We start from the raw sequence: 17,892 nt of genomic DNA on the forward strand, positions 1-17,892 counted from the left end.
GATGCAAATCAGATCTAGCACACTGAAGAAAAAATAGTCTGTACTTTCTCATATGCAAAAAAAACAGACGTGTGAATGACGTCTTTGGCAATTTATGGAAGCCTTATCTGTGTGCAGTTACAGTACTAGCAGCCCCTCACTCCCTTTTCATGAATGATCGGTCTGAGTGGATATTGAACAGTATCTTATATCTTGTCCATCCTTCTGGAATTTGGTATCATAACTAGTGATGAGCGAATATACTCGTTACTCGAGATTTCTCCAGCATGCTTGGGGCTCCTCCGAGTATTTTTTAGTGCTCGGAGATTTAGTTTTTCTTGCCGGAGCTGAATGATTTACAGCTATTAGCCAGCATAAGTACATGTGGGGATTCCCTAGCAACCAGGCAACCCCCACATGTACTTATGCTGGCTAACAGATGTAAATCATTCAGCTGCGGCAAGAAAAACTAAATCTACGAGCACTAAAAAATACTCGGAGGAGCCCCAAGCATGCTCGAGAAATCTCGAGTAACGAGTATATTTACTCATCACTAATCATTACCACTCATGTATGGACATTCCGATGATAATATGATCCACAAGAAGCAGGAGAGGTAGAGGAAATAAATCCAAACAGGTTCTCAACAAAACAAACAAAAACTCTGCAGATGTCTACCCACCGTCCGTGGCGTGCTTCTTTCTTTCCACCTCCTTCTTATACTCTTCCAGCTCCTGGTCTGTCAGCTGACTGAAGGGGTTTGGTGGCTCAGGTTCTGGCGGGATCTCTTCTACTGGCTGCTCCTTCAGTTCTGCTTCTGTTTTGGATGCCAAATTACTATCTGCAGACTTAAAACACAAATAGAAAGCTGTCTCATTTATTCTACCTTACCTTATAAATCATTTTTTTAGACCTGCCATAAAGAGCACAGTCGAGTCCTGTAAGGACCTCGGAGAAAAGACTATGATACTACAAGTGTGTCCAATCTAGTCAGTCCTATGTGGATGGCAGCCTGTAGCCTACACTGTCTCATAACTAAAACTACCAGGACTACCAAAGATGGGACCCAGAATACATGATATATGACAAGAATTATTGACAGCATAGTATATGCTTTACAATAGATTGCAGACTTTCTATTTATGCATGTTAATTCAGTGTAGGGAACATGAGTCATTGCCAAACTCTTATGGCGCCACTCTTCTCCAGAGTCAATGAAACAAGAAAAACTTTCAGATTTATTCCTCCTTATTACCAAAAATGTGTTACGTCATTTGAAAAAAGGCGTTTTTAGAAATTCTGTTTCCACAGAAGGCGCGATTAGTTATGGTCCCAATTAGTGATGAGCGAGTGTACTCGTTGCTTGGGTTTTCCCGAGCACGCTAGGGTGACCTCCCAGTATTTATGAGTGCTCGGAGATTTAGTTTTCATCCCAGCAGCTGAATGATTTACAGCTAATAGCCTGCTTGATTACATGTGGGGATTCCCTAGCAACCAGGCAACCCCCACATGTACTCATGCTGGCTACTAGCTGTAAATCTTTCAGCCGCGATGAAAACTAAATCTCCGAGCAGTCATAAATACTCGGAGGTCACCCGAGCGTGCTCTGAAAAACCCGAGCAACGAGTATACTCGCTCATCACTAGTCCCAGTCATTAAGCAGAAGCGCTTAGTCAAGTATTATCCTCATTCTTCATCCACAGACTTTCTATTGAGATGATCTTCAGTGTCGCACAAGAGCCTCTCTTGGCTGATGGCTTGCTATTCCTCATTTTAGTGTTCGGTTTGGATCTCACCACCAGGACCACCGTCGATCAAAATTCTGAAATCTCTTTGACATGTCAAAAGTTTTCTAAGAGTGCACTTTAAAAGTTTTTTGCACAGCTGCTCTGTAATCTGCAAGGGAACCTGGCAGCAGGTGTCAAATTTCCCTAAAGCACCACGACGGGTGGGATTTAGGCATTAGATGGTGCTCATTGTTTACAAATGAGAGACCCCTACAAATTAATTTGGAATTCATTGCAAGAGTACTGTATCTTAAAATGTGTCTTCGAAATTAGACTGTCTCATTAAAAACGTATTCATTTTATAAACATAATAGCGCTATTAAAAGTGTTATCCATTTTTAGGAAAGTGGTACCGAACCCGTGCCGCTAAGCTCAATGTTTTGCTAGTGCACATGATGCATTTGTTGGAGCCAAAAAACTGAAACCAGAGCAGTGGCGAGGATCGGCGATGAACCCAGGGAGGGTCAGAACCTGTAGAGTTATTGTTAGTTTTTTTTGTTGTTTCTTTAACACAGTTTGGGGCCCACATTCCTGATAGTGGACAAGCCCTTTAAGTGGGCACTTCCCCAATTGGAATGGAAAAATTAATATGTGGATATTTTATAAAATAGGATATTTTTGATTAGGTTAAAGGATATAGGAACATACCGGACTTCTGCTCTTATCCGTTATCACGCTGGCTAGTAACTGAGACTGAGGTCCAGCAGACTTAACATCTTGGCGATTTTGCTCCCGAATCTGTGTATTAAAGTAAATTGAGTACAATGATTACGGGCTGAAAACAACGCAGCGTCGTACAGCAGGCATTTCTTATGTTATTTTTTTAAGGGGTTTTTCACAACTTAGAAGAACTTTTTAATATGAGTTTGGGTTGGCTGCACCTCTGATTTTATTTTTATTAAAAAATTGCAGATTGTTATCATCACTTCATGAAATATCATTCATTAGCTGTTGCTATATCTGATCATATATCCCAAGTGCGTAATACTGGACAATAATTGCCAATAATACAAATTTATACATTTACAGAAAAGTCTTATTTTGTTTGAAAAAATTGTCTACACTTCTAAAGGTTATAAATGTATGAAGACGTTGCTTCACTAGAAATCCTTATCAATCAAGTGAACGGGGGTCCTATGTCCTCCATGTGAATGGTGCCGTAGTGAATAACCACTTCTAGGGTCCATTTATGACCACTGCACCTAACGACACTGAAAGCAGCAGAGTTGTGATGCATCTTCACTACCACTCCATTCACACCAGGGGCGCAGAACCCCATTTTTATTGTTCCCACTTTTGATCCTTTTTCTTTACCAACAGACACAGTCCTTTTTTGTCTTTTTCTTTTACGTTCTTTATTTAATAGCTGAAAAATGAAGCCGTAGACGATAGAGGGGCAACAACCCTCCACAATACAATTACATTTAAAGGACATTATTATCTAATAAAAGACGACTTTATATATAAAATAGACTTAATACCAAAAATATTATACGTAATAGCATGGTCTGACATTTGAGCTAATACTGCTGTGAATCATCTGGAGGAAGGAACACTCCCTCTACAGGCTACCGCTGGGTTCTCTAAAGGTCAGAGAATTCTCAAATATAACAATAAAAGAGGTAAAGAGGAAAGGAAGAATGGGCGAAACCCTAAAGAACGAAGGAGAAAAAGAGGAAGAAGAAAAGGGAAAGCGCTAAACACAAAAGGAGCGAGGAGAGTGGAACAATGTAAATACGGAAAGCTGTTAAATCGGTATTAACATTTAGATTGTTAGACAACGCCCCATAATAATCACTGGATTCTTGTGTTTGTTGGAACTCAGTACAATAAAACCACGTCTTGGTGAATCTCTCCTGAGAGCCCTGTAACGTAGAGGACAGGTCCTCTGTGGGCTTCATATCATTTATATTTGTGACACAGATGGAGGATTATCTTTTTTCAGTAATGGAGGAATGCAAGTTCTGACAGACATGACAAGGTGGTGCAGAATAGAGCGTTTATTAGTAGAAAGAGGAACCTCACAGTGATGGAGCAGGAAAACAGCAGGACACAAGTCCATCATCAAGTGAGTGACTCCGTGAATTAACTTCTGAACATGTCTCCGGAAGGGACAAGGAGTCTACAAGACCAGGAGGTATGATGGAGCCTTCTTCCTCCTCGCACCTCCAGCTTGTGGGGTTTATTTATGGGTAACATTTCATATGGAACTAATGTAAGGGATTAGGAACTAATGGTAGTCTTATGAGATAGGAGGTAGTTCTGTTGTCTCTGCTCCGCAGTTAGTGACAGGCCAAAGTCATCTTCTCATTGTTTCATATACTTAGGTAAGGTTAGTTAAGGGCGTGACTGTAGGAGCGAGTAAGATGTTGACAGAGTGTGTCTTAGAGGCTCTTTGCTAAGGCAAAGAGTCTTGAATGTTGTATTGCCGCAAACATATGTGGATCTGGATGGGAGGGAACTGAGGAAGTGTAAAAGTTGTTCTGCTCCCCAGATTCCGAAGGAACAGAGTTCAGCGAGAGATAATAGTAAATCCAAAGTGGACCAATTTGTGTCCATAACAAAGTCAGTAATCCACAACTGGTCACTTTTCACGCAGTTCTTTTAGACTAGGGGGGAACTGAGGATTACCTAAAGTTGGGTACAAGGTAGAAGAGAGGGGCAAGATGTAAGCTCATGCAGCTTCATAGTTACAGCAAGTAAAAGATTGTAACTACCGAGTTCTAAGGATCTAGAACAGTAAGGAAAGGTGTAGCCATGGTAAGGCAGGGTCTAGCCATGGTAAGTCTTTTAAAGGATTTGCTGAGAGACTCTGTTCTATCTTCATCCAGGGTTTTGAGTTATCATGACTACCCAATCAAAGGCTCTGGCAAGATGGGAGGCTAAGTGGTATAACAAAGTCAGGAAGACTTATACCAATGCGATGTTTAGGTGTGATTAGTAGGGATCGTTTGAGTCTGGCTGGAGTTACACTCCAGACGAAAAATGTTCTGTATCGCCAATAGAAAAAAAAAAAGAGAATGGAGATTCATTTTAAAAATATCTCTCTACATGCCAAACCACGTAAAGGTTCCCTTGGCCCAATGGAGACAGTTATCGATGATGTTTTCTAAGAGAGAGGAAAATATTATTTGAAATTTTGCCTCAAGGTCTGAAATAGCAAAATGGCAAGATATTTCAAAGAGAGCGGAATCTGAAGGAGGTTTTAAGTTAACTGGATAGCATTTCTGTGACACAGATTTAGGGCTTCCGATTTAGAGAAATTAATTTAGAATTTGAACAACGTGAAATATTGGTGAAATACTTGCAGAAAATTTGGTAGAAATATTGTGGAATTTAAAATAAAAAATAAGAGCTTGTCCGCATATGCTGTAACATTGAGCATAAACCCTGGTACTGTTAGTCCATTAGAGATAGAGACATCTCCTGAGCTTTGGCTGAGGGATCAATGTATGTATAGATCCAACTTAACACATTGGCCTTCAGGCCTCTGCTTTGAAAAGGCATTTCTATGAAGAACCAGTTTAGCCCTCCTGTCTATAGATTGACATGGAACAGTTTTTTAGTATTGGTCTGGGAGCTGCATTACACTATCCCCCTCTTTCCCTTCCTTACCTCCCACCTCCTTTTTCTGACTGGTTCTTCTAGACACTAACTGCTGGTGATTTTTCATTATGCTTTCACACCTTAGATATTCATGCCCTGGAAGAAGCTACATAGCGAAACAGCGCTCGCCGGGCGAGAGGGTCACTCCTGCAGCAGGCAATTGTGCACATTACTATTGGGGCACCATCTATCCAAGGCTACGTCTTATACAAGGTAACCTACATTGCTACTAAGCTTTCTACATGTATCTATATACCTATATGTATTCTCATAGACGTCTATATTCTTACACTACTTTTCATCATTTTTTCCTTGGATTAATTTGTCTTTAGCGTATTGATTTCACTTGTGCCATTGATTCAGGTTTCAAACTAGCATTTTATATTACCTTTTCAAAATCTGTTAGGTTGAAACTGTTATACTAGCATTCCATTTCAAGTGGCCACCACCACCAAGATCATTGTTTTTCTTATTTTTGCTAGTTTGGGACTTATGTGTCTTTTATGTTAATTCAACTTTCCTGCTACAGGACTACCCCCTTCAACTATTGGAGGCTTACACCCTGTCCTTTTAAATGATTTTACATGTCATATGTTGTTAATAAAGTTAATTTTTATTTTATTCCTTTCGAATGACACTTCTTCTTTTGCATGGTGATGGTCATGTGAAATATGTGGAATTACACCTTAGATATTAGTCTATGTTCCACTGGGAACTAACCTGCAATCCCTAGATTGAGGCTCTGGATTTCAGAAACATGGCTCTGCAGAGCTCCATCTTCAATGGAGCACAGGTCCAAAAAAGGTCCAGCCATGTGTTAGAAGAATCGGTTTAGCCACTGGGTGGGGACAAATACAATAGACTGTCCTCCACACCTTGGACTGGACACACCTCTCTTGGGCTTGATGTAAAAATTCTGAGTGAGCCACATGTTCTATCTTACTCCATGTACAGCGTGATGAGCACATTTGACCTAAGAATACTCCCCTGTAACCCTTTACTTATTAGGCCCTGCATTAACCCCCACTAGCTCCTTAGGGATAGTGAGTGATAGGCCGGTGGGCTGATATTGCATGTGTGATTCGTGTAACTTGGGTAACAGATATTATTAGTGAATCGTGGCTTTGAATTAGTGGTATTGTTTTGCTATTATTGTATTAGGGCTGTAATACTAATATATATATATATATATATATATATATATATATATATATATATATATATATATATATATATATATATATATATATATATATATATATATATATATATATATACACAGTCATATGAAAAAGTTTGGGCACCCCTATTAATCTTAAGCTAAATGTTTTATAAAAATTGGTTTTTTTGCAACAGCTATTTCAGTTTCATATATCTAATAACTGTTGGACACAGTAATGTTTCTGCCTTGAAATGAGGTTTATTGTACTAACAGAAAATGTGCAATCTGCATTCAAACAAAATTTGACAGGTGCATAAGTATGGGCACCCTTATCATTTTCTTGTTTTAAATACTCCTACCTACTTTTTACTGACTTACTAAAGCCCTTTTTTTGGTTTTGTAACCTCATTGAGCTTTGAACTTCATAGCTAGGTGTATGCAATCATGAGAAAAGCTACTTAAAGTGGCCACTTGCAAGTTGTTCTCCTGTTTGAATCTCCTCCGAAGAGTGGCATCATGGGCTCCTCAAAACAACTGTCAAATGGTCTGAAAACAAAGATTATTCAACATAGTTGTTCAGGGGAAGGATACAAAAAGCTGTCTCAGAGATTTAACCTGTCAATTTCCACTGTGAGGAACATAGTAAGGAAATGGAAGAACACAGGTACAGTTCTTGTTAAGGCCAGAAGTGGCAGACCAAGAAAAACATCAGAAAGGCAGAGAAGAAGAATGGTGAGATCAGTCAAGGACAATCCTCAGACCACCTCCAGAGAGCTGCAGCATCAACTTGCTGCAGATGGTGTCACTGTGCATCGGTCAACTATACAACGCACTGTGTTTTTTTGCCGCCATGCATAACGCCTTTTTGTATTACCAAACAACTCAATCTTGGTTTCATCCGTCCACAGGACCTTCTTCCAAAAAGAAATTGGCTTCTCCAAATGTGTGTTTGCATACCTTAGCCGACTCTGTTTGTGGCGTGCTTGCAGAAACGGCTTCTTTCCCATCACTCTCCCATACAGCTTCTCCTTGTGCAAAGTTTGTTGTATAGTTGACCGATGCACAGTGACACCATCTGCAGCAAGTTGATGCTGCAGCTCTCTGGAGGTGGTCTGAGGATTGTCCTTGACTGATCTCACCATTCTTCTTCTCGGCCTTTCTGATGTTTTTCTTGGCCTGCCACCTCTGGCCTTAACAAGAACTGTACCTGTGTTCTTCCATTTCCTTACTATGTTCCTCACAGTGGAAATTGACAGGTTAAATCTCTTAGACAGCTTTTTGTATCCTTCCCCTGAACAACTATGTTGAATAATCTTTGTTTTCAGATCATTTGACAGTTGTTTTGAGGAGCACATGATGCCACTCTTCAGAGGAGATTCAAACAGGAGAACAACTTGCAAGTGGCCACTTTAAGTAGCTTTTCTCATGATTGCATACACCTGGCTATGAAGTTCAAAGCTCAATGAGGTTACAAAACCAAAAGAAGTTCTTTAGTAAGTCAGTAAAAAGTAGGTAGGAGTATTTAAAACAAGAAAATTATAAGGGTGCCCATACTTATGCACCTGTCAAATTTAGTTTGAATGCAGATTGCACATTTTCTGTTAGTACAATAAACCTCATTTCAAGGCAGAAACATTACAGTATCCAACAGTTATTAGATATATGAAACTGAAATAGCTGTTGCAAAAAAAACAATTTTTATAAAACATTTAGCTTAAGATTAATAGGGGTGCCTAAACTTTTTCATATGACTGTATATATATATATATATATATATAGTTATAGTCGCCAGCTTGGGTATAAATATATATGTACGGTATGTAATAAGCTGTAGACGTGTGTGTAATAAATATCCTTTATTGCTTTATTGATACACGGTTTTGTCTCAATTAGTACATAGTATAAGGAATAGATAATGTTAAGGCATTATTAAGTTGGATATTAATTATTAATAGTTGAGTTCGACAATAATAGTTAACATTGGAACCTCCATAAGTGCAGGAAGAGTTCCCCTTTTAATAACTATAATTTTAGGAGGGAAACTTGTCCTTTTTCAGAGCCATGTTTCCGAATTCAAGAGCCACGATGTTGGCATCAGGCCGGTGCTAGTGATCAGACTGCTGGCGATCAATAAGGATATGGAATAACGTAATATTTTGGGAAATACCCCTTTAAGTGTGCATTTTGATCTATGTACACTACTGCAGAGGTCTAATGCAAAAGAGCACCTGATGTGTAGAGAAAATAGGGCCAGAACCATTGTTGGAGTGCATGTAGATTTTGTAAGAGCTCCGCTAGACAAAGTATCAATTGTATATAAAGAATCCCAACCCACCTTGTTCCTGGTCTCTAAAACCTCACGAGGATCTGTGAAGAGCGGCACAAACTGGTTGGGGTTCTCTATACGGATGGGCATCCCACTGCTGGACTTTACCACTTCATCTGCTTTCAGCCACTAAGAAAATGGATGACAGAAATAGGAGGTTGGTATGGCCAAAGTATTATGTATGTAGCATTGAATGGTATGAAGTATACATCAGCCATTTTAAAATGTATGTAGTCTGTTAGATGAGTAATAGGTCAAGAAATCTAATGGAAGTAACAATCTTAAAAGTCAATATCGACTCAGCCAAACCAATTCTCCTACTTTGCACTGATGAGGGGCACACACCCTGAAACATGTGTCTGCAAATGGAGTTCCTGATTTGCCTTCTTATCCTAAGTGATGATTTTTGCCACCTAATCTCAGGGCAGCATAATATAGAGATAGAAACCCTAATTACAGCAATGTGTCACTTACTAGGCTGTTTGCTGTAGTTTTGCTAAAATCACTGTTTTGTCATCAGGAAATCATAATTACAGAACTAGTAAACCTGCTGCAATGTAGTTCTCCATATTCATGAACTCTGTATAACCCTGCCCCCAACACTGATTGGCAGCTTTCTGCCTATGCACAGTGCACACAGAAAGCTGCCAATCAGTGATGTGGGTGGGGTTATACCGAGCTCAGCATTCAGAGAACTGCTAGATCTACAGCAGAGAAAACAGTCCTTTTAGCAAAATGACAGCAATTAGAGAAGTATGTGACACATTGCTGGAATTGTGTAATGAAAACTTGGTAACACCTTCCCTATAAAGTGTCAATATTGAGTTTTAGGAATATGTACCATGTCTGAAAGACCTTGAGGCCTCTCAATCAAGCTTCATGGATGGAGCAATAATTTAATCAATTAAATAATAACCAGCTGCTAAAATTTTCAGTAATTATAATAATTACAGCTAAAGATCCTTGTTTTTGGTGCTGTTTTTAGTGCAGAGTTTAACAATGTTTTTTGTAAGTGGAGCATTTTTTTCTGTTTCGGTTCATTTTGTTATCAAATTTGAAGCATATTTTCAAGCAGAAACATCTCAAGAATTGTCAACTTGCTTTTTTCACACTCATAAAAAACACGTTGAAAAAAACCAGCACCATGTGCACAGTAAGCGTGTTTTCTCACTTCTGAATAGGAAGATTATGTAAATGCAGCGCCCCAGAGTCTGGTCGTTGCAGTAACATTGCTCTTCCACCAGGGGGAGTGATGGTACGTCTGATTGCACTAAAAGAGTTCACCTTGCAGGTATCACAGACACAAATTACACTTCACACTCCGGCCGCCAGGGGGAGCAAAAGGTCCTATCTACTAGGCCACTCCTCACACATGGGTAAAACTGGGGGTTGGATAGGAAGTTAGGGAGAAAGTAACTGGGGAGAGTTAGAGAGAGGACCTGTCAGGGGTGGGATCCTGACAGCGGCCTAGCACAGACAGATCGTTACGGAGCCATGCCTGTGCCTTATAGCGGCAGACTCCTAAGAAAGGACACGAAGCGAAGCATATTGTGGAGAAGTGAGAAACGGGATCACAGCACAAAGGAGATAGAACCAGAAGAAGTCGTGCCTCAAGATCAGCAACATCCTTCTGAGGCGCGTAGCCGGCGGCCGGAACGCCGAGGAAGTAAGAGACTCTACGCATTACTTTGAACTACGGCCGGGCAGTTAACTCTAGGTTGGCTGTCTCACCTTTACACCTAACGAAGACAATGGAGGCAATTGTGGGAGAGGGGCGTCTCTAGGGTCCCTATAAAATAACTCCAGGCCTACCCCGTCATACGGGTGCGTCCTATCCAAACCTTCTGGGGGACGGAGAGAAAGAACAGAAACATACACGACAGTTGTGAGGACTATCCCGTGGTGCTCAGCAGGGAGGTACTACAACACCCAGGCGCTAGTAGGAAGGCTACTGATTTCCACCTGCAAAGGGAACTCTGGATGTGCCTTCGGACCGGCCGGTCTCAGCCAGCCCGGTTAGCAGTGCTCTGGATTGCGGATGCCGAAGCCTTCAGTAAAGAGGTAAAGAGACTGCAACCCTGTGTCCTCGTTATTTACTGCGACCTACACCGTCACCTACATCTTTAATTGGGCGCCCCTTAGCAGGGCCACGGACCGGGTCAGGCCACCGTGACATCCCCAGAACCGAGAGAGAGACCCGGTACCGAGTACCCCGCTGCCCTGCGTTTGGGGGCCGCTCCAACTTGGCGTCACGAACAGGATCTACTTAAGCCTGAGGAATCAGGTCATGTGTGCCTTGGAACTGTGACTGAACTGTGCTTGAATCGTGATTTATTGCAAAGACTGTGTATTGCTATTTGCCACCAAAATCCGCCATTGCCGCGCCGTGTGGGGCACGAGGGGAGGAGCCATAGCTTCGTGGGCGGAGCCGGCCGAAAAGAGCACGGAACGAGAAGACGCGGTGAGGTGCCGATTCCGGAAGAGGAACCCCGACTTCCACCAGGTTAGCAGAGGGGAGGAGCGGCCATGTCTGATCCAGGAGGAGCGGAGGCGGCGGTCACAGCCGCAGACTCAGGGGCACCTCCGGGCCCCGCAGTAGGCGCAGCCGCAGGCCTTGTACCACAGCCGGATACTGCCACAGCTACAGCAGCCATAATGCCCTTCTCCATGCCTTACCTACCGGGAGCAGCCTGGCTCCTGCGATATTTTGGAGAATCACATATATTAACTGACTTTAAAGAAGGGATCTGCAGCCTGCTTGAGTTTTATCCCCTGACAGAGCCTCAGAAAGTTCATATGATAACAGGCCAACTCTTTGGAGCGGCTCTGAGGGAAGTGAAGTCCTGGCCCTCCGCGGATAAGAGAACTGCGCAGCAGGTCTTTGCCAAGCTTAAAACCACCTTTGACACCCGCATTGCTACAGAAATTAAATTGACGTTCTATGGGTGCAAGCAGAGGCCGCAGGATAGCTTACGGGACTATGCCCTTAATCTCCAGGAGGCACTGCGGGCCATCAAACAGAATGACCCAAACAGCATGCAAGATGAGGATAAACTCCTGAAAGAGCGGTTCATTGAGGGGCTCCTGTGCAGTCACCAAAGGGACCAACTGCACTTCCTGGCCATGCAGAATCCAGACCTGACTTTCGCGCAATTCAAAGATAAAGCTATCCAGGCGCTACAGGAGCGATAGCCCAGCCGTGCAGTACTTCCCAGGCGTCAAGCTCTCACGTACCACCAGGAGGTGGCGCCAGATGCCCCAATTGCCGCCGAGGCCGATGCCCAGATCCTGGAGGACGATTCCCCTGCCAGACTACGCCTCCAGATGCAGGAGCTGACCAAGAGCGTTGCTGCCCTAGCCCGGACCGTACAGTCCCTACAGGAGGCCCCCAAGGAGAAGATCCAGCTGGCTTCCAGACCGGAGGATGTCCCCTGGCAGCGACAGAGGAGGATTCCACCGACCAGAGGCAGGGACGACGATCGCTTTCATCGGGACGGACGACCTATCTGCCGCCGCTGCCACCAGGTGGGCCACCTTGCAAGGTACTGTCATTTAAACGAGCAACCCCTGGGGCAGAGGGCCAACCCCCAGGAGTAGGACGATCAGGCCCGCAAAATTGGAGAGCCAAATACATTGGAGGGCGACCAGTTCTTCCCATCGTGATCAACGGTATCCCCATGAACGCTTTGCTGGACACCGGTTCTCAGGTGACGACTATGCCTTACATCCTTTATAAACGTTATTGGGAGGACACCGACATTACCCGTGGCCCCGATGATGATTTCACCATAATAGCCAGTAATGGTCAGCCATTGCCACAAGTGGGGTACAAAGAGGTCACCATTAAAGTGGGGAGGGTAGAATTGGAGGCCCAAGGGATTGTAATTGTTGATATTGACCGACGTGAATGTAATCCCATGATGACCATTGGAACTAATGTCATAGAAAATTGTCTTGTAGAAGTTATTGTCCTGTTACAGCAGGTAGCAGAAACAGCTGGTTACAGTGAACAACGTGCCCTGCAGAAAGAAATCAGGGCTCTGATGCAGAGACAGCAGGTGGAGCTGACTGGTGGTGAAATTGGTCGTGTCACAGTGAGTGATTCAAACCCCATTGCGATACCCCCCAGGAGTGAAATGTTAATATGGTGTGGAGCAGCCATAGGCCTCAGGGGTAAAGACTATCAGGCCCTGGTAGAACCCGTATATTCAGATAATAGGCCTACCCTCCTGACTGCCAGAGGGGTGGTTGACGTCCTCAAGGGGAGGGTGCCAGTACGTGTTCTTAACTGTGGGGAGGAAGAAGTCCACCTAACCAAATATGCCACACTTGCTAAACTGTTTACTGTTAATAATAGTGTGATACAGGCACCCGGACCCTTGGTCCCCTCCAATCCGGCGGAGAACAACGCTTCTGCAGGGCAACTGAAAGATTGGTGTCGGGAATTGCACGTGGGCACTGACTCTACCCCACCTCACCAGAAACAGGGGGCCTACAGGGTGGTTCATGAGTATGAGCGGGTATTCAGCAAGCACCCCCTAGATTTTGGGCAGGTAAAAGGGATTCAACATCATATCCCCCCCAGGAGACCATCCACCCATAAAAGAGAGATACCGTCCTGTGCCCCCAGCTCATTATCAGTGTGCCAAGGACATGTTGCGGGAGATGAACGAGGCTGGGGTAGTGAGAGACAGTTGTAGCCCCTGGGCAGCTCCGTTAGTCCTCGTTAGGAAGAAAGATGGCACCATGAGGATGTGTGTTGATTATAGGCAGCTAAATCGCATTACACTTAAGGATGCATATCCACTGCCCAAGATAGAGGAGTCCTTGGCTGCTTTAAAGTCTGCTAACTACTTTTCTACCTTGGATCTCACCAGTGGGTACTGGCAGGTTCCCATGGCAGAGGCGGACAAGGAAAAGATGGCCTTCACGACGCCGATGGGTCTCTGCGCGTTCAACTACATGCCCTTCGGGCTGTGCAACGCCCCGGGAACGTTCCAGAGGATGATGGAGTGCTGTCAGGGACACAAGAACTTTGAAACCGTGCTGCTATATCTGGATGATGTCATTGTCTTCTCCAAGACCTATGAAGACCATCTGAAGCACCTGGCCGAGGTGTTTGAAGCCCTGTCCAACTTTGGCTTAAAGGAGAAACCGTCGAAATGCCATCTGCTAAAACCCAAAGTGTAGTACCTGGGCCATGTGGTGAGTGCTGAAGGAGTGGCCCCAGACCCCGACAAGGTTACTGTGATCAAAGACTGGCCGAAGCCCAGCAACCTCCATGAAGTCCGGCAGTTCCTCGGGTTGGTAGGCTACGACAGGAGATTTATCAAGGACTTCACCAAGAAAGCCGCGCCCTTGCAAGACCTGTTGGTGGGCCAGTCCAAGAAGACCAAGTGTAGGAATACTCCATTTGACTGGAACGATGGACTGGAGGGATCCTTCTCTTGTTTAAAGTCGGCGTTCACGGGAGAAGAGGTACTGGCCTACCCTGAGTATGACCAACCATTTGTGCTGTACACGGACGCCAGCAACAATGTGTTGTCCCAGGTCCAGAAAGGCAAGGAGAGGGTAATTGCTTATGCCAGCAGGAAGCTTCGTCCCACTGAAAGGAACCCTGACAACTATAGTTCCTTTAAGCTGGAGTTCCTCGCCATTGTTTGGGCAGTGACGGAGAGGTCCAAGCACTACATGGCCTCAGCGAAATTCAACGTCTTCACGGATAATAATCCACTAACGCATTTGGACACAGCGAAACTCGGTGCCTTGGAACAGCGGTGGATGGCCCAGCTGTCCAATTACGACTTCACCATCAAGTACCGGGCAGGGCACAAGAATGCAAATGCCGATGCATTGTCCCGGATGCCCAACTTGCCAGAAACGGGGGAAGATCCGGAGGCACTTGAAGAGGTAGAGCTGCCCGCTTTCCATCGCCCCAAGGCCACCCAGTGTTCCCATCATGTGAAGAACAGGCGTCAGAACAAGCAGGACGCCGCGCTGAATCCCCTGCCCCACCATGGATGGGCAGAAACCCAGGATGGTGACCCTGCGGTCCGTCGGGTGAAAGAGCTCCTGACGCAGGCAGGTTTGCATCCTGGCCCGGATGACCTACAAGAGACACAACAGCTGTGGAAGGGGGGAAGCAAACTGTTTATTCACGACGGTAAGCTGTGCCGGAGAAGCATCGACCCCCGCACCCATGAATTGGTATGGCAGATAGTGGTCCCAAGGCGAGATGCACCAATGGTTCTGGGAGCATACCACGATGGGGCAGGACACTTCGGATGGAGGAAGTTGGAGAGGCTACTCCGTGGGAGGTTCTACTGGATTGGCATGAAAAAAACCATCGAGAAGTGGTGTCGAGAGTTTGGCCCATGTAGCCTACGCTGGAGGGACCGTGACAGCCAACGGGCTCCTTTGCAGCCTATCATCACCAAACGGCCGCTCGAACTGGTCGCGCTAGATCATGTGAAGCTAACACCTAGCCGGTCAGGCTATGTCTACGCTCAAACCATCGTGGATCACTACTCTAGATTCCTGGTAATTGTGCCGGTCAAGGATCTAACGGGACAGCCGCCAAAACCTTCCAGCAGTACTTCTGTAGACCACATGGGTACCCGGAGAAGGTACTGACTGACCATGGGCCAGCATTTGAAGCGGAGGTGTTCCAGGAGTTCTGCAATCTGTACGGGTGTAAAAAGATCAGAACCACGCCGTACCATCCACAAACTAACGGGATGTGTGAGAAGATGAACCAAGTGGTAATCGACTTACTGAAGACCTTGCCTGTGGAGGAACGGAACTTGTGGCCAACAAAGTTGCCTGACTTGGTAGATATGTACAACCACATCCCAGTGAATTCCACCAACTGCACCCCAGCGTACCTGATGCGAGGAAGATCTAGCAAGTTACCTGTTGATCTAGACATGGGGGTCCTAACCCCCGAAGATACCTCGCCAGATGCCGATTGGGATACGGAAAGGCAGCAAAGTTACAGCCAAATACAGGAGTGCGTGGAAAGAAGTCTAGCCCAAGCCAGACAAAAACAAGAAAGGGACTACAACCAGCATGCTCCTGCGATTCCCTTGTCACCCGGTGAGCAAGTACTCAAACGAAAGAGGAGATTATACAAGCTTGACGACCAATGGGAAGCGGAACCGTATACCATCCTGCCATCCGATTTTGACAATACGAAGGTCTGTCTCATCAGCAAAGATGGAGGGGAAACCTCAACGGCAATATCCAGAGATCACCTTAAAATATGCCCTGATAAGTTGAGAGAAAAGGAAACAGATCCAAGAACCTCTCCACCTGCAGAAGAGGAGAAGATGATACACACTGTTCTTGGCGATTTTCTCCAGTCCTGGACTCAAATAAATCAAGCCATCGTGGTACCTGTCTTAACGTTTCGTCAACTGAAACCGCCAGAACTAAATGTGGTGCCAGATCATCCGGACCCGCAATCACAGCAGACCCCACCAGAGGATGCCATGCAAGTCCTCCCTCTGCTATTGGTGAATCTGCCATGCCCACCATAAGTAGCAGCAGTCCTGAGAGCTCCAGCATGCCAGTGCTACCCAGATTCACTGAAAGTGTAGCTAGAAGACAGTGCACTACACCAGCGATAGCAAGCATAGTGGGTCCTGTTAGGCCAATAGCAACCCCTGCACTGCGGAGGTCTACACGTAGCACCAAGAACCAAACTCCACTTCGCTACAAAACTTGGAGATATTAACGATAGTTGGTTGAAAACGTTTGTGTAAATATCTTTGTTACAGGTTTAAAAATGGACAATGGAGTAATGGACAGTGAATTGCTCCAAAACTTTCACTGGGACCCCTTTGTTTACCCGGGGTCCCTGCTGTTTCAAGGTTGCACCCACTGAGCTGGGAGTCATGAACTGTGCATGACCAAACTTTCGCAACGTTCAAGTGTCCTCACCTCCCATAAAGGGAAGCACTGTTATATTTACTTGTTCATAGCATTCCAAAATTTTGTATGTCTTTTGTTAACATGTATTGTTGTTTTTCTTTCCCCAGTCCGGGAGTACTGGATGTAATGGGGGGGGGGGGGGGGAGTGCAGCCCCCAGAGTCTGGTTGTTGCAGTAACGTCGCTCTTCCACCAGGGGGAGTGATGGTACGTCTGATTGCACTAAAAGAGTTCACCTTGCAGGTATCACAGACACACATTACACTTCACACTCCGGCCGCCAGGGGGAGCAAAAGGTCCTTTCTACTAGGCCACTCCTCACACATGGGTAAAACTGGGGGTTGGATAGGAAGTTAGGGAGAAAGTAGCTGGGGAGAGTTAGAGAGAGGACCTGTCAGGGGTGGGATCCTGACAGCGGCCTAGCACAGACAGATCGTTACGGAGCCGTGCCTGTGCCTTATAGCGGCAGACTCCTAAGAAAGGACACGAAGCGAAGCATATTGTGGAGAAGTGAGAAACGGGATCACAGCACAAAGGAGATAGAACCAGAAGAAGTCGTGCCTCAAGATCAGCAACATCCTTCTGAGGCGCGTAGCCGGCGGCTGGAACGCCGAGGAAGTAAGAGACTCTACGCATTACTTTGAACTACGGTCGGGCAGTTAACTTTAGGTTGGCTGTCTCACCTTTACACCTAACGAAGACAACGGAGGCAATTGTGGGAGAGGGGCGTCTCTAGGGTCCCTATAAAATAACTCCAGGCCTACCCCGTCATACGGGTGCGTCCTATCCAAACCATCTGGGGGACGGAGAGAAAGAACAGAAACATACACGACAGTTGTGAAGACTATCCCGTGGTGCTCAGCAGGGAGGTACTACAACACACAGGCGCTGGTAGGAAGGTCACTGATTTCCACCTGTAAAGGGAACTCTGGATGTGCCTTTGGACCGGCCGGTCTCAGCCAGCCCTGTTAGCAGTGCTCTGGATTGCGGATGCCGAAGCCTTCAGTAAAGAGGTAAAGAGACTGCAACCCTGTGTCCTCGTTATTTACTGCGACCTACACCGCCACCTACATCTTTAATTGGGCGCCCCGTAGCAGGGCCA

General features: G+C 45.2%; 1 protein-coding gene across 5 annotated transcripts in view; it reads right to left on the reverse strand.

Annotated features, from left to right (window-relative positions):
• The window catches only part of ADD2 (adducin 2), a 157,538-nt gene that overhangs the window by 22,754 nt on the left and 116,892 nt on the right, over positions 1–17,892 (reverse strand). For 4 of the 5 annotated variants that reach the window (XM_077263096.1, XM_077263097.1, XM_077263099.1 and 1 more), the window contains exons 11-13: positions 8,870–8,989; positions 2,415–2,504; positions 662–827 (exon numbers count right to left, since the gene is read on the reverse strand). In XM_077263096.1, the coding sequence (XP_077119211.1) occupies positions 662–827; positions 2,415–2,504; positions 8,870–8,989 (376 nt within the window). The remainder of the gene's footprint in view (positions 1–661; positions 828–2,414; positions 2,505–8,869; positions 8,990–17,892) is intronic. The other variant, XM_077263098.1, reaches the window with a different exon arrangement.

Source organism: Ranitomeya variabilis, chromosome 5, assembly GCF_051348905.1.
Source record: "Ranitomeya variabilis isolate aRanVar5 chromosome 5, aRanVar5.hap1, whole genome shotgun sequence".
Taxonomy (NCBI): domain Eukaryota; kingdom Metazoa; phylum Chordata; class Amphibia; order Anura; family Dendrobatidae; genus Ranitomeya; species Ranitomeya variabilis.